Source organism: Panthera uncia, chromosome B1 (genome assembly GCF_023721935.1).
Source record: "Panthera uncia isolate 11264 chromosome B1, Puncia_PCG_1.0, whole genome shotgun sequence".
NCBI lineage: Eukaryota > Metazoa > Chordata > Mammalia > Carnivora > Felidae > Panthera > Panthera uncia.
In genome coordinates, this window is record NC_064811.1 from 66,105,612 (window position 1) to 66,128,511 (window position 22,900).

General features: G+C 42.5%; 1 protein-coding gene across 1 annotated transcript in view; it reads right to left on the minus strand.

The window, feature by feature from the left end:
* Positions 1-11,033: 11,033 nt before the first annotated feature.
* The window catches only part of TMEM150C (transmembrane protein 150C), a 76,305-nt gene continuing 64,438 nt past the window's right edge, over positions 11,034-22,900 (minus strand). The window contains exons 6-8 of the mRNA XM_049630785.1: positions 19,070-19,197; positions 15,651-15,828; positions 11,034-13,112 (exon numbers count right to left, since the gene is read on the minus strand). Coding sequence (XP_049486742.1) covers positions 12,904-13,112; positions 15,651-15,828; positions 19,070-19,197 — 515 coding nt within the window. The 3' untranslated portion in view covers positions 11,034-12,903. The remainder of the gene's footprint in view (positions 13,113-15,650; positions 15,829-19,069; positions 19,198-22,900) is intronic.

Consider the following 22,900-nt stretch of genomic DNA (forward strand, 5'->3'; position numbering starts at 1 on the left):
CCAGTATTAGGGAACAGGCTAAGGAGAGAAGCCAGCAAAGGAGATACGAAAGGATTGGGCATCAAGGAACGGAAACCAAGAGAGTGGCAGGACAGTCCAATGAAGAAGGCAGTGCTCAGGTGCTCAAATGCTGGTAAGAGTTCAAGTAAGTTGTGAACAGCAGTGGTCCTTGGATGAGACAGGTGCAGTCTCGAGTGGTGGGAACAAAAATTAAGTTGAGAAGGGAATGTGAGGCCAAGGTTTATCCATTTTGTTTGTATCAGTTCTGTTTTCAAAGAACCAACTTTTGGTTTTATTGAGTCTCTATTTATCTCCACTCTAATCTTTCTTTCCTTCTGCTGGTTTTGCATTTAGTTTGCTCTTGGCCGTTTCCTTCAGGTGGGAGATTAGGTTATTGCTTTGAGATCTTTCTTCTTTTTCAAGGTAGTCCTAGCTTTATATTTGTCTCCCAGCACTGCTTTCACCTGCCTCCCATAGGTTTGGTATGTTGTGTTTTGGTTTTCATTGTCTCAAAGTGTTTTCTAGTTTTTTTCTTTAAGTTTATTTATTTATTTTGAGAGAGAGAGAGCAAGAGAGTGCATGCATACACAGTGTGTATAAGGGAGGGGCAGAGAGGGAGAGAATCCCAGGCAGGCTCCTCTCTGTCAGTGCAGAGCCAGACGTGGGGCTCTGTCTCACAAACCGTGAGATCGTGACCTGAGTCGAGATCAAAAGTTGGACACATACCCAACTGAGCCACCCAGGCACCCCTCAAAGTGTTTTCTTTCTTTTTTAAAAAATGAATATATATATTTAAAGTTAGAGAGAGAGAGGGAGGGGCAGAGAGAGAGAGGGAGACACAGAATCTGACGCAGGCTCCAGGCTCCGAGCTGTCAGCACAGAGCCCAAGTCGGGGCTCGAACTCACCAACTGTGAGATCATCACCTGAGCCCAAGTCAGATGCTCAACTGACTGAGCCACCCAGGTGCCCCCCTCAAAGTGTTTTCTAATTTCCCTTGTGATTTCATCTTTGACCCATTAGTTATTAAAGAGCGTGTTGTCTAAGTTCCACGTATTTCTGAATTTTCTAAATTTCCTTCTGTTATTGATTTCTCATTTCATGCCACTTACTTAGTGAACATACTTTGCATGATTTTGATCGTTTAAAATGTACTGAGATTTGTTTTGTGGCCTAACATATGGTCTGTACTGGAGAATGTTCTTTCTGCACTGAAGAAAAACGTGTGTTGTGCCGCTGTTGGATAGAGTGTTCTCTGGTGTTTGTCAGAACTGGTTGGTTTATAGTGGAGCTTCAGTCTTCTGTTTCCTTACTGATCTTCTATGGAGTTTTTGGTCCAGCATTGAGTGTGGAATACTGGATTCTCCATCTCTTATCATTGACATATTTCTCCCTTCAGTATTGTCTGGTAAGAAGATACAGAAGTTTGCTCCCATCCAACTTTACTCACCCCCTGCTTATGTGGTGTTCCAGGTGACATCTTTGAAATTTTTTAAGCTTTATTTTGAGAGAGAGAGAGAGAGAGAACATGAGCAGGGGAGGGGTTAGAGGAAGAGAGAGAATCTCTCGCAGGCTCCATGCTGCCAGTGACACAGGGCTCGAACTCATGAACCGTGAGATCATGACCTGAACCAAAATCAAGAGGTGGACACTTATCCGACTGAGCCACCCGGGTGCCTCGTGACATCTTTGTACATTGTGTGCCCATCGCCAGATTTATAATTACTGGTCTGGGTAGTGTCTTAAATCTGAAGAAAAAAAGGAGTTACAAGCAACAAATACATTTATACTTTCTTTTAATATTGACCTATTGTATAGTTTCTTGGAGCTTCAAAGTATACTACTAATAGGGCGGTTTAAGGAGGCAGAAATGTATTCTGTCACAGTTCTGGATCCCAAAAGTCTAAAATAAAGGTGTTGGCAGGGTTGGTTCCTTCTGGAAGCAATGAAGGAGAATCTGTGCCATGCCTCCGAGCTTCTGGTGACAGCTAGAATCCTTAGCATTACTTGGCTCGTAGAGGCATGTCTCCTGTCTCCACCTCCATCATCATGAGGCATTCTCCCCGTTTCTCTGCATCTTTGTTTGCATGGCTGTCCTATAAGCACTCGGGTAGTATTGGATTAGTGGCTCACCCTAACCTTCCAGCATGACCTCATCTTAACTAATTACATCTGTGATGATTCTGTTTCCAAATAAGGACACATTCAGAAGTTTTGGGGATTAGGACCTCAGCTTGTCTTTTTGGGGTGACACAATTCAACCCGTAACACCAGAGATATGTCAGAGCTTTCCAAAGCATCCATTTTCTGCTCTTTCATCCATTCCATTACTTGCCAAAGCATCTCATTTTCTGCTCTTTCCTCTCATGCTTTTTGATTAGTCCGTTGTTTGCCCCAACTGCTATCCATTGTTCCGGGTACCTGTGACTAGCACATCTGCCTTTAAATGTTTTTGACAGATGTCTGAGGGTAGCTGCCCCAGCACTGAGAGAATTCTTAGTCACCTAAGATAGAAGGTAAACCCTTTGAGCCACCGAACAGGCCGCTATGGACTGAACTGGGTTTCTCATGCCCCCCACCTCCACCCCTCTCAAATTTGTGTGTTGGGAAGCCCTAACCTCCAATGTGACTATTTGGAGATAGGGCTTTTAGGAGGTAATTTAAGTTAAGCGAAGTTATAAGGGTGGGGCCCAAATCGAATGGGACTGATGTCTTTAAAAGAGGAAGAAGAGACACCAGGGAGCTCTCACCAAAAATCAAATCAGCCAGAACTTTGATCCTGGACTTCTCAGCCTGCAGAAGTGTGAGATAACAAATTTCCGTTGTTTAAAACACCCTGTTTGTGGTTTTTTGTTATAGCAGCTCAACCTAACACACACAGTTCAAAACCACAATTCCTAGTGAATAAGGTCCATTTCTCTCCTGGTACTCTTTTCTAATTTTTTTTTTTTAATGTTTATTTATTTTTGAGAGAGACAGAGACAGAGTGCGAGTGGGTTGGGGGCAGAGAGAGAGGGAGACACAGAATCTGAAGCAGGCTCCAGGCTCCGAGTTGTCAGCACAGAGCCCGAAGCGGAGCTTGAAGTCACAAACTGTGAGATCATGACCTGAGCTGAAATGGGACGTTTAACCGACTGAGCCACCCAGTAGCCCCTTCTGGTACTCTTTTCTGTGTTAGAAATACAGACTGTTACTTTTGAGGCCACCACTGAGCTGGGGGCCTGGAATGGGACCAGGGTAAGTTAAAACACCACAAAGCTATTTTTACTGAGATTCAGCTAGCTTTTTTTTTTTTTTTAATTTATTTATGTATTTTGAGAGAGTGAGAGAGCACACACAAGTGGGGAAGGAGCAGAGAGAGGGGGAGAGAGAGAATCTCAAGCAGGCTCTGTACCACTGGCTCAGAGCCCAATGTGGGGCTCAAACTCCCGAACCACAAGATCATTACCTGAGCCGAAGTTGGATGCTCAACCGACTGAGCCACCCAGGTGCCCCCAGCTAGGTTTTCTTGACTAAGCATGCTCCTGGTTCCTGCGAGCTTTTACTTTGCAGAATTCTGAAAGCGTTGATTTTGGTGGTTTTTGCCAGTGTATATACTGGTGTTTTGGAGAGCAGGACTTTGGTGTTCCTTAATCCTCCATTTTCACTGCTGTCCTCCCACATGTTCTTTTCATGTTGACTTTGACACTCCTCCCACCAAGAGGTGGGGGGTGTGTCTCCTGCCACCTTGAGTCTGGGTGGGGGCTTAGGACTGCTCCGACCAAAACAGGACAACTGAGGTGATGCTTTGTGACTTTCCAGGCGGGGTTATAAAAAGGCTACAGCTCCCATATCCCTTTCTGAGGAGCCAGGGTTGGAACACTTGCTCTGAGGAAGCCAGGTACCACGCTGTGAGGGAGCCCAAGTTCACTCACCTGGAGAGACCAGGTCAACAGGAACCAGGGCCCCAAGCTGACGGCCAGACTCAGTCTTTAGATGGGAATAAATTAGTCTTCAGACACTTCCAGCCTCCAGCCCTCAAGTCTTCCAGCTGAGACCCAGACATCATGGAGCAGAAATGAGCTGTCCCCGCTGTGCCCTGTCTGAATTTCTGACCCACAGCATCTGTGAGCATAATAAATAGTTATTTTATGCTGTTGCATTTTCTGGTAATTTGTTCAGCAATCAACAGTAACTGGAACAGTCGCCAAGTGAATTAAATGGTACCAGGCAGCGGACAGCCTTTTTCATCCCTTTCAGTGTAGCTGGGCTGTGAAAAGGCTGTGCTCAAGTTGCGGTTAGGAGCATCGAGATGATCTCATTAGTCACCCTTCCCTCCCTCCACACAGTGGCATCTCTTGTTCTAGATTTTACAAGTGTCGCCATCTTCCCAATCATCCGGGACTGAAACTGCAGAGTGTCTGATTTTTCCTTTCCCTTCCCCTTTCTGACAAAGGCAACAAGTGATGCCCATTGTCTTTTTCCTAGTGCCTCACAAATGTGTTCTTTCCATCCCGTTCCTAACAGAATTATAGACAGGATACAAAAGTCCCCTGTATTTAGAGACCACTGTCTCCTCCCAGGGCAATGCAATACGTGAATTGCCCGGTCTCTCTCTCTGAAATATTGCTAGCCCATCAATCGACTGTCCCTGTGTTCAGTCCAAGCCCTTTTCCTCCAGCTCCTCTTAAGTCTCCCTGGCTGCAAATCTAAATTTGGCTTACAGAAATCGAGTGGTATTAGACAGTATTCTAATTGTGACTGTTAAATAAATCCCTCTGTTCTGCTTTCTATGGAAATATTCACTCAACAACTTACAGCTTTGTCTTTGCCCTGACTCAAACGGCATTTGGAGGGAGAGTTTTTGATGAGTTCAATTTAAAAATCTGAGTAGAGCCTACAGGGTCAGCTCAGCTTCTTGTCTTAAAAACATGAAATACATGCAGTTTTCATCAGGCACGAACCAAGCTAGCCCCACTGTTTTTTTGTGAAGCTGCACGAGAGGAAGTCCAGTACTCACACAGAGTTGTGTAAGGATTATTTCAGGCCCTCTTAAGAACGTGGGTATTTAACGTGTGCTAGTTACTACAGACATTATAAGAAATAACCCTTTTTATAATCTAGAACTTCCTCCTTACTACACAGAAAGCTGTTTGCTATAAGAAGCCAGAGGATAATTGCATCCTCTGAAATCTGACCACATTACCATTGTCTCCTAAATGCCTTGTTGAGCAGCCCATATTTAAGAGATTAAATCTTTAAAAAAGAGAGCGAGAAAAGGAAAAGAGGAGGGCAGGTACTGTCATTCATTTATTTTGCAAGTATTTATTAAGCACTTAACTCTGTGCCAGGCACTGTTTTAGTTACTAGGTGTGTGACAGACTCGGGTCCCGGGGCTCTCTAAAGCAGCAGAAATTGACAAGAGGCCAAAAGGGAATTCCAGGCAAGGCTTGTATTAGGGCTCATGCATGAGGGAAACGGCACAAAGGGAAAGTGTCCTTCAGGCTGACTCTCAGAACAAAGGCCAGGGAAAGTTTTCCAAGGGACTGAGGTGGGAAAGGGGTAACATCAAAACATGTTGGGGTGGGGAGGTATAGGAGGTTGGGTGGGCAGGCACAGTGGACAGAACATGTTTCTACATGCGGCTTATGCCTCATTAGCATGTTAGATCTGGGCATGATATTTAGTATTACAATGAGGGAGAAAGTAGGTAAAAGTTCAGTACTGGGGTCCATCTTGGCACAAACTGGTTTGGTCCGGTCTGGGTTTTTTTGTTTTTGTTTTTTTTGCCTAATTTTTTTTTTTAAATTTACTTATTTTTGAGAGAGAGAGAGTGCGTGCACGCCAGAGAGCTTGAGTGGGGGAGGGGCAGAAAGAGCCAGAGACACAGAATTGGAAGCAGGCTCCAGGCTCTGAGCCATCAGCACAGAGCCTGATGCAGGGCTTGAACCCACGAACTGTGAGATCATGACCTGAGCCGAAGTCAGATGGTCAACAGACTGAGCCACCCAGGCACCCCTAGTTTGGTCCAGTCTTGACGAGTCTCCATAGTGAGCATTCCTGCAAGATATTACTGATCAACGGGCATAGAGTTTTAGCTATCCTACAGGATGTACTACTCAAGGGGCATTGCTATGCAGGAATGCTGGATTTTGGTGGTTAGGGTTGAGGGGATCTGAGTCCAGGCCCTGCTCTACCTCAGGTACATGACAGGTAAAAATCTGTGCCCTCAAAACAAACACAATCCCTGCCCTCATGGAGCTTACATTTTAGGGGTAGAGAAAATGACATAATAAAATAAGTAAAATGTGTTAAACAGTGTTATGCATGTTAGAATTTTAACTAACCCAGGACCATGTTTAGAAAATGCTAGCAAGCAAAATAAAGCTGGAAAGAGCAGTAGTGCTGGTTTGGGCTTGAGTTTTAGAGGTCAGGTAGGCCTCCGTGAGAGGATAACATTGGAGGAAGTGAAGAGGGTGAGAGATTTCATCAAGTGCAAAAGTCCTGAGGCCAGAGCATGCCTGGCTGTTGGAGAAACATAAGAAGGTTGAGGGACTGGAACAGAGGGAATGGAAGGTGGAAAGGTGGGTCTTACTGGCCCTTGCAGGGCCAGTGATTGGGGTTTTTATTCTAAGCACAAGAGAAGCCAGTGGAAGGTTGTAAGCAAGGGAGTGATGATCTCACTTAGCTTTTAAGAAGACCATTTTGTGGTGTTGAGGACAGTCTGAAGGGAACAAATGATAGAAGCAGACAGACCAGTTTTTGTGGGCTATTATAAGAGCCCACGAGAGATGGGAGGTTCCTGGACCACAGGGTAGCAGTGCATGGATTCTAGAATAATGTGAAGATTGAGCAGACTGGATTTGCTGACAGACGTGGGGTCTGAGAGAATGAAGAGCTACTTTAAGATTACCTATTTAAGGTTTCACTCTGAGCAACTAAAAGATGTGCTGTCCTTAACTTAGATGGGAAGCTCCTGGGAGGAATGAGGTTAAGGGGATAAGATCAGGGCTTATTAAACTCTAGATGACAAGTGGAGATGTCACACAGGTAGGTGAATATACAGGAGAGAAGTCTGGGCTGGCGAAGTCGGGAGAGGTCAGCATCTGGTGATATTTAAAACAAGAAGACTGAAAATTAAAAATAGACCTACCCTATGACCCAGCAATAGCACTGCTAGGAATTTATCCAAGGGATACAGGAGTACTGATGCATAGGGGCACTTGTACCCCAATGTTTATAGCAGCACTCTCAACAATAGCCAAATTATGGAAAGAGCCTAAATGTCCATCAACTGATGAATGGATAAAGAAATTGTGGTTTATATACACAATGGAATACTACGTGGCAATGAGAAAAAATGAAATATGGCCTTTTGTAGCAACGTGGATGGAACTGGAGAGTGTGATGCTAAGTGAAATAAGCCATACAGAGAAAGACAGATAGCATATGGTTTCACTCTTATGTGGATCCTGAGAAACTTAACAGAAACCCATGGGGGAGGGGAAGGAAAAAAAAAAAAAAAAAGGAGGTTAGAGTGGGAGAGAGCCAAAGCATAAGAGACTGTTAAAAACTGAGAACAAACTGAGGGTTGATGGGGGGTGGGAGGGAGGGGAGGGTGGGTGATGGGTATCGAGGAGGGCACCTTTTGGGATGAGCACTGGGTGTTGTATGGAAACCAATTTGACAGTAAATTTCATATATTAAAATAAATAATAAATTAATTAATTAAAAAAAATAAAAATAAATAAAAATAAAAATAAAACAAGAAGACTGGATGAAGTCACCAGCACAATGAACGTAGAAAGGAAAGGAAGAGTTCCAAGGACGGGCATGGGACACTCCAGTGTGAAGGTGTCAGGGAGAAGGCCCGGCAAAGGAGGTGGTGGTGTGGACAGTGAAGCGGGAGGCAAATTAAGAGGCAACGATTTCTGGAAGCCAAGTGAAGAACATGTTTTAAGCAGAGAAAGGAGGTAGGGATTGATCAAATTGTGAAGTATTGCTTATGGGTCTAGATAAGGTAGTAAAAGAACTAATCATCGTATGTAACATCACAGGGTCTCTGGAGAACTTGAGTAAAGCAGTTCCGTGAAGTGATAGAAGCAAGCTCCAATGATTGGAGTGGGTTCAAGAGAGAATTGGGACAGAGGGCCTAGAGACAACAAATAGGGACTTTTTTTTTTTTTTTTTTAAGTAATCTCTATGCCCAAAGTGGGGCTCAAACTCATGACCCTGAGATCAAGAGTTGCATGGTCTACCGACTGAGCCAGCCAGGCTCCCCGGGACTTTTTTTTTTTTTTTTTTTTAAGTTTTATTATTTAAGTAATCTCTACACCCAACGTGGGGCTTAAACTCATGACCCCGAAATTAAGAGTAGCACGCTCCACCGACCGAGCCAGCCAGGCGCCCTGGGGATTTTTTTATCTTTAAAGATAGGAGAAATAAAAGCATATTTTATGCTGATGAAAAGATCTTTGCTTTTCCAGTGAGAGACCTAGCCTTCTCACTCACACTCCCTTCTTTGGACTTCATATTTGGATATTTGCTATTTCTTGGAAGAGTATAATTGGAATCTGAACTGATATGAAGCTGAGGATTGTGAAATCCAACTTATTTCATATGCAGAATTCTTCTCTTCCCCCAACTCTTGATTCCCATTGTTCGGGAGAAACACAACGTAGATGGGGTCAAGACTGTCAGGTTCAGTGGAATTGCTTTTCTCTCATTTATTATTTGGATGGTTCTTCATATTTGTAATTTGGTGCTCTGTGTCAACTCCACAGATAGCACCTTTCCCCTATTTCTGTATGATGATGGTTCTTTACTGACTCTTTGTTACTCCTGCTTCAAGGGAATGACAATGACCAAAGAAGTCTTAAAAACGTAAGGTGAACCCTGTGGCAGTCACTGGGCTGTTCACAGAAATTCCTCCCATCTGGGCACATGGGAGAGCGACTCTCAGATACGACTGTGCAATTTGCCCTAACCAATGAAATGTAAACTAAATGATGTCACTTGGTAGCAGAATCTTAAGAACCAGTGAGCAGCCTGCCACAGTTTCTTGGTTGTTGGCAATTGTGGAAGCACATGTTGAGATACAGCCCCTATCAGCCAGGGTCTGAGTCCTAGCCATGGGCTCCCTTGCTAACCCCGGAAACACATCTAGTAGGAGAAATGAACCTTAGTTTTATTCGTTTTATTTTGGGACAGCAAAACCCAACCTATCCAGACTGACACAACGTCTAAGCAAAAATAAATGTTGGTGTTCCACTCTCCATTACAACCAACTGACTACAAAATCCAGGATATGAAAGTTTTACTTTCCCATCCCAGCAGCAAAGAAAACCCAGGAAATAACACAGGTGGTAAAACTTCATCTTGCTGTCAGTTCTCCATTAAATAAAAAACTGAACCTTTAAAACATTAACATTGTTTCAAAAATATTTCTCTCCTGGGATGCCTGGGTGGCTCAGTCAGTTAAGCATTGGACTCTTGGTTTCGGCTCAGGTCATGATCTCATGATTCATGAGATCGAGCCCTGAGTTGGGCTCTGGGCTGACAGCATGGAGCTTGCTTGGGATTCTCTCTCTCCCACTCTCTCTACCCCTTCCCTCCTCATGCTGTCTCTTTCTCAAATCAATAAAAAAAAAATTGAGAGAACTTTTCTTCAAGAGACCTAGTCAGACTACCAAAACGAAGTTCAGTGTATTTCAAAGTTTGTTCTCCAGGCCGTCTGTGTTAGATACTCCAGGGGTGCTCATTCCAAATGCAGATTCCCTGGTCTTGGCCTCCAAGAGGAGTCTTATGGTTCTTAATTCCTAGAAGGTTCTGTAATCTTGATCTGTATTTATATGTGTGGTATAACACAAAAATATATTTGGTGTTTGTCCTAGGTTCCTGCCCTAGAGCTGCTAAAACTTGAAATCTCCTGATAGCAGTGACTTTTGTTTCATAAGGAGCCTGAGTTTATGCCAATGAGGTCACTTATGGTGGGGCCCCCAGACAGCCTCAAGGGTTGAGCTGGTCACCAGAAAGACCAAGTAATTAGACCTCCTGACCGGCCTCTAGAAGCAGATGGAAGGAGGGTGTTGGAAATTGAGCTCTATAAACTCTTTTTCAAATTTTTAAAAATGTTTGTTTTTGAGAGAGAGCGAACAGGGGAGGGGCAGAGAGAGAGGGGGAGACACAGAATCCAAAGCAGGCTCCAGGCTCCCAGCTGTCCACACAGAGCTCAATGCGGGACTCCAACCCAGGAACCACAAAATCATTGTCTCAGCTGAAGTCGGACGCTCAACTGAGCCACCCAGGCACCCGAGGTCTATAAACTCTTGAACAAGGAGATTTAGAGGGCTTCCGGGTCAGTGAACACATCTTAATGCTGGGAAGATGGCAGGCCCCGCATCCCTCCCCTTACTTGCCCTATTTGTCTCATTTGGTTGTTCTTGGGTTATAGCTTCTACAATAAGCAGGCAGATAGATGTAGCGTTTTCTGGAGTTCTGGGAGCCATTCTAGCAAATTATCCAACTTAAAAGAGAAGGGAGTAGCGGGAACCCCCCTAATTTTACAGTTAAGTTGGACAGAAGTGTGGGTAGCCTGGGACCTAATACTTGTGACTGGCATCTGAAGTGAGTGAGGGCAGTCTTGGGGAACGGAGCCCTTAAACCTGAAGGGTCTAACAATAACCCTGGGTTGTGTCAGAATTGAACTGAACTGTAGGACATCCAGTTGATGTCTAAAGAATCAGAGAATTGATTTTTGGTGTTGGAAAACACCTTAGAAATAGGCTACCAACGTAACACTGAAGTATATTGTCAACAGACTGTCTGATGGAGTTTACGCATGCTTCGACATTACAGAAGAAATGCTGGTGTACGAGACAAATCATACTTCTGCATAAAAGAATTTTATTTAGTGGTCAGATCCCGATGAATAATGCCAGTCACTGCTTGATTCTGCTAAAATGTGCTATTAGATATACTCTTAAGAAAGTGTACAGTGCATCACCAAAAGCTGTTTAATTTGGATTGTGTAGAGTGAAAGAAAACTTCAGAAATCTTTGTTTTCTGGTAAAATCTTTAAGATACAAAAATGAAAAAAAACAAACCCAAAAGCAGTATTCCAAAATAATAAATGTCACCTTGGACTATTTACAGTAAGATGCCTTTTTCCCAGGAGGATGCTCTCTGCTTGATTCTTTTCCTCACGTGTTACCCATCTCTTGTAGGTATTCTCACCCCCGCCTGCCCCTTCTCGAGGATTTCTTCCACTCCTGTCTCGCTTGAGGCAGCCATCTGTTCTTTCATCTTTGAATCTTTCTCGGATACTCCTTTTTCCTACGCTTGAATGACCAGTCATTCCACTGAACAGACGTTTGCTGAGCACCTATATGTGCTAGGCACAGGGCTAGGAGGCAGAGAGACATTACAGAGATGCAAAGTCATGGACCCCTTCCTCAAGAATCTGAGTTCGGGTTGAATTAAAAAACAGTTTTGTTTTGTTTTGTTTTTTTCACATTATATTCCACGAGATTCCAGCCCCCGGTGAAGTAAATGTGGGGACTTCTTGAAACAAAGCGCACTCACACAGGGTCCGCCAACTTGGCCCATTCCAAGACATTTTGAACGAAGAATTCTGCTCTTTATGAAGCCCAGGCCTACGGTCTGCGTTCTAAACTCTTAGCAGGTAGAAAGCAGGTGTGCTGGGCAGTAGAGCATCAGCTATGCCAGTCTGTTTGGGGGGGGGGGGGGTAGGAAGGGTAATCTTTTAATTGGTTTCTACAAATTCCGAGTATGAAAAAGCCCTTAACTCCCCCACCCCCCACCAAAACACTAAATCGTAGCTATAGATACATATTAAGCTCTTCCTTGATCTTGACTTGTAACAAGTGTTCTAAGACTCTTTTTATAATGTCCAGCAGGAGCTCTTTTTATTACCTCCACAAATATTTCTTTGTGCTTTTCTGTGAACATTTTCTTAGCTTCAAACATAAAAGCAGTGAAGTAAGCCTGCAGGTGACCTTTTTTTTTTTCCTTTCATCATGGTTAACCTGAAACAAGTTCAGCTCTTGCATTTGGCCTACATCTTCTCTGTCCACGAGGCCTTGAGAGACCCATGGTAGTTACTTAAAGAAAAAAAGAAGGCAAACCATGAAATATAAAACAAAAGCTGTGCCTAGCATACTATGGAAGCAAAAACAAAACCATGCCCTCACTGCCCCCATCTTGTTCCGTGCCTGGCAGACCATGTCCCTACAAATATTCACATTTGGAAATATTTCTCAGTCACAATAAAGTCCAAATCATGGTAGTGGGCTTGCAGCCTATTCCTTTCATTGACTCTGCACAGCCAACCACCGAACGATGATGAAGGGAGTTTTCGTGGGGAAGTTCTTGACCCCATGCCATTCAACAGGTTACACGGGGTCACGTCTCTGTACAGTTTCCATCCAATTAGATGATACTCAATCCATTCAAGTGCCAGATGCAGAACTTCCTCATGAGCTGGTTCCAAGCCCTTTGGATCTGAAGGCAACTTTGGGAGTTGGCATTATTCCCATGTTACATTTGGCCTGCCCTACCCTGTGGTAGGGGGAACACGATGCCTGAAATGTGTGAAGAGAATGAGAAGAGCAGGGAGAACTGGGAGAGAGAGGGAAAAGAGAAGTGATCATGCACAAGCTTCTTGCTCTGTCGTGCATATATTTTCAGTGTAACAGCGTGTATTTCGACACATAAGGGCTTGTGCTTTTTCGTTAAAGAAACAACTTGCCCTGAAAAGCTCATTTGGCAAATGTGGCCAAGAACTTGTGTGTGTGTGTGTGTGTGTGTAAAATGTGTTATGAGGCTCTGTACCAAGTCCTGCGGGTGTATCCTGCTGGCCCCTCCCTCCACCACACCCACCTCTCTGGCAAGGAAAAACTGGTGGGTTACACCTGGTCGGTTTGATATTCAGAGGCTTCGGACAGGCTTTCTGAGAAGCTCAGGAAATTCTCCTGGTATTCGGAACAAACAATCTCATAGCGGTAATGCCGGAACTCTACAGCAAAGGTGCCAAAATAAGACAGGAAGCACATGACCAGACCCCACTGGACCCTGGCTGCATACATGTGGATGCCTTGAGCCATGAGGATGAAATCTGGGGAGGAGCAGTCAAGGAAAGTACCCCCATAAGCCACATTCAAACTGGGCTCTTTTCTGGTCAAGGACAGGTTACAAGAAAAGTCTTACTCTCCCCCTCCTCATCAGCAAAACAGCTTGACAGCTTCCTGAACGCAACACTTGCATGAATAATACAAAATAACATTGCTGAGCTCTTCGTTTGTGCCAGACGTGCTTCTAGGTGCTTTCACAGAAAATCTAACTTAATCCTCACAACAATCCTATTGTTATCAGTTCATTTAAAAATAGGGGAACTGGGGCGCCTGGGTGGCTCAGTCAGTTAGGCGTCCGACTTCGGCCCAGGTCATGATCTCATGGTCCATGAGTTCGAGCCCCGCGTCGGGCTCTGTGCTGACAGCTCAGAGCCTGGAGCCTGTTTCAGATTCTGTGTCTCCCTCTCTCTCTGCCCCTCCCCTGCTCATGCTCTGTCTCTGTCTGTCTCAAAAATAAATAAACATTAAAAATTTTTTTTAAAAAATAGGGAAACTGAGGCCAAACGGTTAAGTAACTTGCCTGAGGTCACTGGGAGAGCTGGGATTCAAATACAAGGACTCTGGCTGCCAGGCCAGGCATTCAACTCTACAGCTACCTTCTAAACTGTGAGATTAGCAAGAGGATTAAAATTCCAAAGAAATTAGTTGGCCAGAAAAATAAACTTCTCGTTTTAAAAAAAATCACTGCAAATGACTATGGCTTTATAGTCATCCTTTTACCTGCAGAAATAATTTTGAACATATCAAATCACCAATTACCTACATATAAGCTTTATCTCTGCAGTGCTACTAATGTGTAAGTGGCTCCTTTTCCTCTTCTGTCTCGTTTTCACTATTAAAACAAAGGAGACTCCTATGCCTGAATATATATGGAGTGTATACACACACACACACACACACACACACACACACACACACACAGCATACATGAGGTTGGAGCTAGGAAGGAAAATGTTTCAAAGCATGCTTCAGCGAAAAGCCAAGAGGCCAAAGACTAAATACATTTTTAAAGAAAAATCAGAAATGCTCCCTTAGAATTAGTGCTATCTCCAGACTTAAAATCTTGGGAAATTTTCAGAGAGCAAAAGAATATGGTGAAACTACTTCAGCCAAACTTTGCTCTCCTGACGAGGCCTGGATCCATTCACCTGGGAACCTAGACAGGGTTCCAAATGTTCAGAAACAACATGGATCAGAATTGTTTGGTATGAGCTGAAAACTCAAAATAATTTAAAGTCTGTACATTCTCTTCCCACTGAGGGCTCAAAGTACTGGCAAAGCAATATTATTACTTAATGAGGAAAGGATAGATCTTCAAATCTCACCCTGGCAGAATTCTGACCTTTTTACTCATAAAATATTTCATCACGTGCCTAGCAGTCAGCAAGATTTTTGGCTTGATTTTCCAGCCCTTAAATGTTCTCTAATGTGCTGAAGAACTTGAAAACAAACAAACAATTAAATGTTTGGCAGTTAGTGAGGGAAGAAGAAATAAAGATCCCCAATACTCCAGTAACTACAGGATGTCTCTGAACAATAAATATTTTCATATTTTAAAGCCACTTTCCCTAAGGCAAGAGGGTTTGGGGTTGAGTTCAAGAACTGTGCCTGAGTTTAAGTCGAGATCACTACATACAGAGTGTGATCTTGGATAAATTAATCTCTGTTCTTACTATCATACTTGTTAAATGAGGATTAAAAGGGTTGATACATTTAATGTATTAATGTGCTTAGAACAATGCCTAGCACATTATAAGTGCCCAATAATGTTGGCTATTACTTGACCGAAGATGTGTAATTGGGTTAGCTACACATTCTACCACCTAGGAACCTTATTCCCTTCCTCTCTGGTTTCCTGAGGAGACCCTATTGGAGTGAGCACTTGAGATCATGCCTCCCAGCGGAATGATCGGCTGATCTGACTGGTTGCACTGGAATTGGCCAGCTTCTATTGGGCCATGTTACCAGTAGGTGGGGTCACTGAGCTCCCTCCAGGACTAGTGTCTCTGGGATCTGTTTGGGGTTAAGCAGAAGCGCTCTCCTCTGCCTTTTTCTGGTTTCTCTCCTTGTTACTTAATGGGTAAGCTGAATTCCAGAGTGTGAGATCAGAGGCCTGACACTTTCTCCTTCACAGATTAAATTAAATGAAATAAAAGGGCCATTAATAAAGTCATAAATTAACTTTTTTTAAGATGGAAGGGGAAAAAAAATCACAATTTCCATTACGCATTCTGTGTTTTTCAGACAGGAAATCTTTTCCATCACTAATGACAAGGAGGATGCATGATACCATTCCTACAGATAGAAACAATTTTGAGAAGGCAGAGCTTGGTTTTAATTTTAGTTCTCTATTGCTTCAGGTCTGAGAGTTTTTGTTTTTATATCCATTTACTTATCTATTTTGTCTGAGATTTTGAGATAATCTGACAGTACATGCTAACTAATTGGAAATGGCATCTACATATCTACATATGTGTGTTTTAATCTCCCTACCAAAGAATCTTTTCACATTCAAAGGATACAGAGGACCACACACAGAGTGATAGATGCTGAGAGAATAACTCGTGGAATCCCAACTTTCCGCCCTTCATTCTTGATGTTGACTTTGAGTGTCAATGCAGCCTGGATCCAGCAGGTCAATGTGCCAAATCCAAAGGTCAAGGAAGTTCCAACATTATGGATTTCTTCATCATTCGTGAGCTAAGGGATGAACAGATAATGACAAGGAGGCCCATTTAGAAAAGACGTGATGGGAGAAAAAATAGGTAAAGTGATATCTCCATAACGGGATGATAGGTTTTGGAAAGAGTAGAATCCTTCATCTCTGCTGGCTCTTTGTGTTTTTTCTCAAATGGTTTGAACTCTGAGGGGGAAAGGGAGATAAACAGTACTTCCAAACCTCAAAACATTTGTTTAGAATAACCACTCAGGCAGTGGTAATCTATTCCTTGAATTTAATTTCCAGAAAAGCGTGAAGTCAAAGAAAAAAGCAGGAGAGTTAGACAAAAAAGAGAAATGTCAGTTTCTACAAACATACACTGCAAACTTTGTTTTCCAGACTAAGAAATGAGACTTGGGATCTGGCTGTGTATTTAATGATTGAAGAGGACCAATTCTAAGAAGGTCAAGATTTTACTGTCATAGACAGCTAATAACATTTATTGCTACGTAATGTGATCAATTCATTGTTAATGGGATTTTGTTTTATTTTCCTCTTATAAGAAAATTGCCACCTAATAGCTTTTGCCATATTTGTAGACCCATTAAACGACATTAGTGTTTGACGATTCCTGGTCAAGGCTTTTATAGAATTAATAGGTTAAAGGAGACCCATTCGGGTTATTTCATTTGAAGGTTAAAAATGTAAACTCTCCATTACCTACTGATTTAAAAAAATATGTTGGTCACTGGGGTGCCTGGGTGGCTCAGTTAAGACCTGACTTCAGCTCAGGTCATGATCTCACGGTTCTCGGGTTTGAGCCCTGCATCGGGCTCTGTGCTGACAGCTCAGGCTGGAGCCTGCTTCAGCTCCTCTGTCTCCCTCTCTCCGTTTGCTCTCTCTCTCTCTCTCTCTCTCTCAAAAATAAATAAACACTAAAAAATATACTGGTCACTTAAAACACTTTTAGCAATGATCTATATCTATATAATCTATCTCTCTATCATCTGTATATTTTTTTCAATGCTGGGCTTGAACTCATGACCCTGAGATCATGACCTGAACTGAGTTTAAGAGACAAACATTTAACTGACTGAGCCACTCAGGCACCTTGTTTTATATATATTTTTTTTAATTACACGTGGGAAAATAAAATCTATAGTTGAAGAGATGGTTCTTACAACATGGTAAAATATTGTTTTGAATTGCCATTGCCTTCAGATGTTTTATTGTTTGACATTGCTGGGAATAATGATTGCCTCAAGTCAATATTGCTTTCCTTTGACAACTTTTTCTATTGTTTTTGGCTGTAGTATTTTTTCCTCTTCTTTGTAGTATTTTTTCCTCTTCTTTTATTCCTCTTCTTTTTTTCTTTCTTATTCGGAAGGCATATTTTCAAAACTCATTTTAAATAACGATTCCTCAAATTAAATTTTACTTTTAGGAAATTGGTTGTCCACACTATACACAGTCTATTCATTTATTAGTTTAAACTTGATTTTAAAAATAGATAATATAATTACATGGTTCAAACTTTAAAAAATTATAAAAAGAGTATGGATGGAAAAGTCTGTCTACACCATAGACTAGCCACCTGGCTTCTTCACAAGCAACTAACTTGTGGTTTCCTATGTATTCTCTGTAGATATTCTAGAAAGTGTTCTTCAAAAGTGGTGTTGAGCATCTGTGGTTCACCAAAACACTTCAAGTTTCTGGACTTTAGGAAAGAACAAAATGTCTACTCAGTAACTTCCATCCAAGCCCTGGTTGAGAGAATGGATAGTGAGCACTTTACAACATCCAGAACCGGCAGCACAGAGCAGAGCAATAGCTCAGTCAGTCTGGCTTGATATGGGATGAGACCTAGAACAGAACGAGTGGGATGGCCTGTCAAAGAAGCCATCAATTCAAAAATACTCATTCAGTTGCTACTGTGTGCCAGGAGAAGTGCTGGGGAATGAGCTTTCCTGGTTTAATCAATTATCAGGACTGAGGGTTCGAACAAGAGACAGTCTTAGAAAATCCACTAGCATATTTTCTTGAATGCCTGTGCCATCTGGATTTCACTCCACAGACAGGGAGAGAAGTGTCAGGATTCATGTTTGACTGCAGGGAAGAGGTTTCTAACCACAGTATAAAGCACAGGCTGGAGGACTTTGGGAAGAGAATGCAGGCAGGGAAACCAGACAAGTACTCTTCCAGTTGGTTGTCTATCTCACAAGTGGAGTCATTCGAGTCAAGAGTTGGATAATGGTATTGGCAAGGGAAATTATTCTTGAATGTAGTGACCTTGGGCTTCTAACTTTCTGGGAAGAAGAGTTAGTGTGTCTTTACACAAGTCATAGATGTTCTAGAGAAATTCTAGGCTTTCTTGTTTTTTTTTTAATTTTTTAAAGTTTATGTATTTTGAAACAGAGAGAGAGAGAGAGAGAGAGAGAGACAGAGGCAGAGAGAGCACAAGCAGGGGAGGGGCAGAGAGAAAGGGAGACACAGAATCCAAAGCAGGCTCCAGGCTCTGATCTGTCAACACAGAGCCCGACGTGAGGCTCAAAGCCACAAACTGCAAGATCATGACCTGAGCTGAAGTCAGAAGCTCAACCGACTGAGCCACCCAGACATCCCAAAATTCTGGGTTTTCAAACTTGATTCCCACACGAGCTTGCTAATATGAAATGCAAGCTTTCATCCAAAAAGGATGTTCAGTGTTTAATTTTAGAAAGGCAATGATCCTATTAGTTTTCTAGAAAGTTACATTAGGAGACAATTTGTTATGAAAAAAAGCATAAAGCGCTTTGAAATCCTTTGTATAAAATACACAGCTATTTAAAAATTTTTTTAAATGTTTATTTTTGAGACAGAGACAGAGAGACTGAGTGCGAGTGGGGGAGGGGCAGAGAGAGAGGGAGACACAAAATGCAAAGCAGGCTCCAGGCTCCGAGCTCCGAGCTGTCAGCACAGAACCCGAGGCGGGGGGCTTGAACCCACAAACCCCGAGATCACAACCTGAGCTGAAGTTGGAAGCCCAACCAACTGAGCCACCCAGGTGCCCCTGCACAGCTATTTTCGTAGCTCCTTTTCCCGTAGCCATGCGGCAAGCACCCTCACACACACAATTCGAATGTAGGCAGGCCAGGCTGAACACCAGAAGGGCTGACTGCTGGAGAACCTGTGCTTATCAGGAACCACCGTTAGCACTTTTGAAAAGATCTGTGCAGAATCCGCGGCTATGATACCCATACAGGTGAAGGGTAAGAAAGAGGCGAAGAAGGCCAAAGAAAGTACCTGAAAATTACCAAGTAAGGTCATTCCAAAGGAAGCCAGACACAGCGCCACCAATCCACTAATATTCAGCCATGGATTTAAAACCTTTGGTTTCAGTTGTATGAAGCGCAGAACAGCTACCACAAGTGCTGGGGACAAAACAAAATGTTAAAGTTTAAAAATCTCAGTCATACAGCCAGACTGTGAGGCAGAGTTCTTCTAAAGCCACAACGTGCAAGATTAAAGTTTTTGTCATGGTGCATTTTTATTTTGTATTTATTTTTTAAGATGTTTATTTATTTAGTTTGAGAGAGAGAAAAAGCACGAGCAGGGGAGGGGCAGAGAGACGGCAGAGAATCCCCAGCAGGCTCCACACTCTGTGCAGAGCCTGACGTGGAGCTCGATCCCACCAACTGTGAGATCATGACCTGAACCAAAACCAAGAGTCGGATTTGAGTCTTGAGTCACCCGGGCGCCCCTCGTCAAGGTACATTTTTAAGTCTCTGAAGTGACAGTCAATTAAAAAAAAATTTTTTTTAACTTTATTCATTTTTGAGAGACAGAGAGAGACAGAGCATGAGTGGGGAAGGGCTAGAGAGAGAGGGAGACCCAGAATCCGAAGCAGGCTCCAGGCTCTGAGCTGTCTGCACAGAGCCCGACGCGGGGCTCGAACCCACGAACCGTGAGATCATGACCTGAGCCGAAGTCAGACACTCAACTGACTGAGCCACCCAGGCGCCCCGACGGGCAATTTTTAAAAGAAATTTTTCATGCAATGCTTATGATTATTTGGCTGTTTTATCATGCCTAACAAGAGGGAAGGAGAGAGGGGCTGAAGCAGCTGGGGCTTATGTTATCGGGCGGTGCAAGGGTGACAAGCTGCTATTAGCCTTGTCCTCGGGGTTTTCAACACCAGGTCAGTACAGGACACACTGGCTTAGGAGAACATCGCAGAGGCCTGACACAACAAATAAGACAGGGATAAAGACAGCTGGCACGAGAATTCACTAATTCAACCACCCTTAAGTTTAACCGTGTCAGAACAGACATGGCAGGAAAGCACAGGAAAGAAGACACGGTTCCACCTCTAGACAAACCTGCTGGTCCCTGCACCAGAAATCATTCTCGGGGACAGGAAGGAAGACAAGGCAAGTGTACAGCTCCCTTCATTACTGCTTTATCCCTTCTTCCCTCTAATTCTACTGGAGGTATCCATTGTCAAAGGACAAAGATAGTTGACCTAAATTAGAGCAGTTACAGTAACCAAATTACGAAATCTGAATTTTAACATGGCCGATTTGGGAGTTTGGTATGTACTAAAAATCACACTGATTATACTAATAAAGCTCAATTCTTCTATGATGTTAATTACTCATTTAAAAAGACCCCCCGTCTTTTGAAGTATATTGTTATGAGGGAATCTGAGAGAGAATGAAGGAAGTTACCTAAATTTCAAGCCTGACTTCTAATAGTAACCCTGAGGGCAGCCCATACTCAAGCCACTAATGTAAGAATCCCCTCTTATTAATTGCTTAGTGCAGAGATACTTTCATGTTTGTACAAAGTGCTGGGAGAGGTTAGTCTACAAACAAGACAAAAAATACTTGCAGTTAATATAAATTATATCTACATATAAGGAAATGAACTTACTACTTCCTAAGGCAATTTATTTTGACATTAAAGTTTAGCAGGGAAGACATTTAGAAATCCAAGAATTACCCTATTGATACAGCAATTAAGTAAGTAATTATTTGCTAAATGTTTTATCTTCATTATAGGCCCTTATTAATAGTCATTAATAAAGAAAACCCATCCATAAATTTGCATTTCCTAAATTTACTGAATTTCATAGCTTCAAGCTACAAAGTTAAGCTCAGCAAGTTGATTTTCAGTTCCAGGTACCTCGATCAAAGAGTGGTATGCAACTTGGTTAATATTTGGATTTTAGAGGGGCGCCTGGGTGGCTCAGTTAGTTAAGCATCCGACTCTTGATTTCAGCTCAGGTCATGATCTCTTGGTTCATGAGACAGAGCCCTGCATCAGGCTCTGTGCTGACAGCATGGTACCTGCTTGGGATTTTCTCTCCCTGTCTCTCTGCCCCTGTCCTGCTCACTCTTTCTCTCAAAATAAATAAATAAACATTCTAAAAAATACTTGGATTTTAGAAACAAAATAACAACAAACCATAATTTATTAAATGTCAAATTGTTCAGCTCTGATTTAGCTTTTAGTATATTCACATTTTATCTAATTCCCACTAGTGGTCATAGAATTAGTAAATGATACACTTGAGTTGACAATAGTCCAACCCTAATGGTTTGAGTGACCTAGTTAGAAGTTATATCTGAAGTCTATTAATAGTGACAAGTATCCTAGAGGATGAAAAAAATCAGCACAACGTCTTGCTACTTTTGAGGATGGGAATAGGAGGAGGAAGTAAGGAGAGGAGAAATTCCATGTAAGCCCTCTGACACAAAGTGATCATCAGATAAAGAGGTCACTAGATTAAGACCAGAAGCCTCAACACAGGGCACATGGGAGACACTTGCTATTAATTGTGTATGGATATTAGGGCCTAATGACAAAATACCAAGGCGGCACATTTCATTTCTTTTAAAAATGACTAGTGAAAAGTTTTGCTCTGGCAACCATCTTGATGTCATTCAGTCTGGGGGGATAGGATTGTACTAGAATTTGGCTTAAGCCCTAAAACATGGCTGAAGCAGACACAGAAGGCTCTTCATGTCGACCCATCCAGTCAATTTGGCCCACTGTGCCCAGATGATGAGGGCCAGGCCATTCTCTGTTAGTCATTTCTGCCCAGGAAACACAGGACATGTATCATCTTCTGGTCCCAGCACTGGTAGCCTTCCCATTTGTAATATGATGATAAATCATTTTATCATGAACAGATGATGAAATTAAGCAGGAAACAGAAACCTACTCGGAGACATGAATTTGAGTCAACCCTCTTAACTTCCAGAACAACAGTCCCAACACCACACTCTGCCCTCTTTACCTATTAACCCCATTATTAATCACCTTGGACTAGGCAAAATTTCCTTTAAAAATAGATTCTGTGGGTGCCTGGGTGGCTCCGTCAGGACAGCATATGACTCTTGACCTCAGGATTGTGAGTTCCAACTCCATGAAAGGCATAGAGGGTTACATTAAAAAAAAACAAACAAAAAAAAAGATTCTAGGTGAAGGTTTAAGGTGCTGGAATTAGTAAGATTCTGGTCCTTTAACAGTTTTATTAACAGGTTTAATGGAGGCAGATTCAGATTATTGGTTACAAAGTCTTTTTTTCAACCAAGTAGTGATTTATACACCCTTGAAAAAGACTTGTTGGCAGTGGGGTGATTTCAAAGCCGTCTTTATATATGATGACTTTTTTTTTTTTAACTACATTGATGTTCTAATCAGAAGATACATCTTTTAGTTTCATTAAACATTTTAGATTTCATGAATAGTTTTAGAAAAGATTTTTAAAAATTTTTAAAGTTTTTTAGTTTTTATTTTTTTACCTTGAGAGAGACAGAACACTAGCAGGGGAGGGGCAGAGAGGCAGGGAATCCCAAGCAGGCTCTACACCATTGGTGCAGAGCCAGACGTGGGGCCTGAACTCACAAACTGTGAGATCATGACCTGAGCCGAAATCAAGTCTGACGCTCAATTGAATGAGCCACCTAGGCGCCCCAGAAAAGATTTTTAAAACCCACCTTTCTGTTGTTTATGGTATTTAGAACAGTCCTTTGCTGTATGTGTCCCCTGTTTATTTTTAAAAAACACAGATATTAGAATAATTGCTTATTTTCTTAACTAACCTTTTTCTTTTGAGGCTAACTGGGT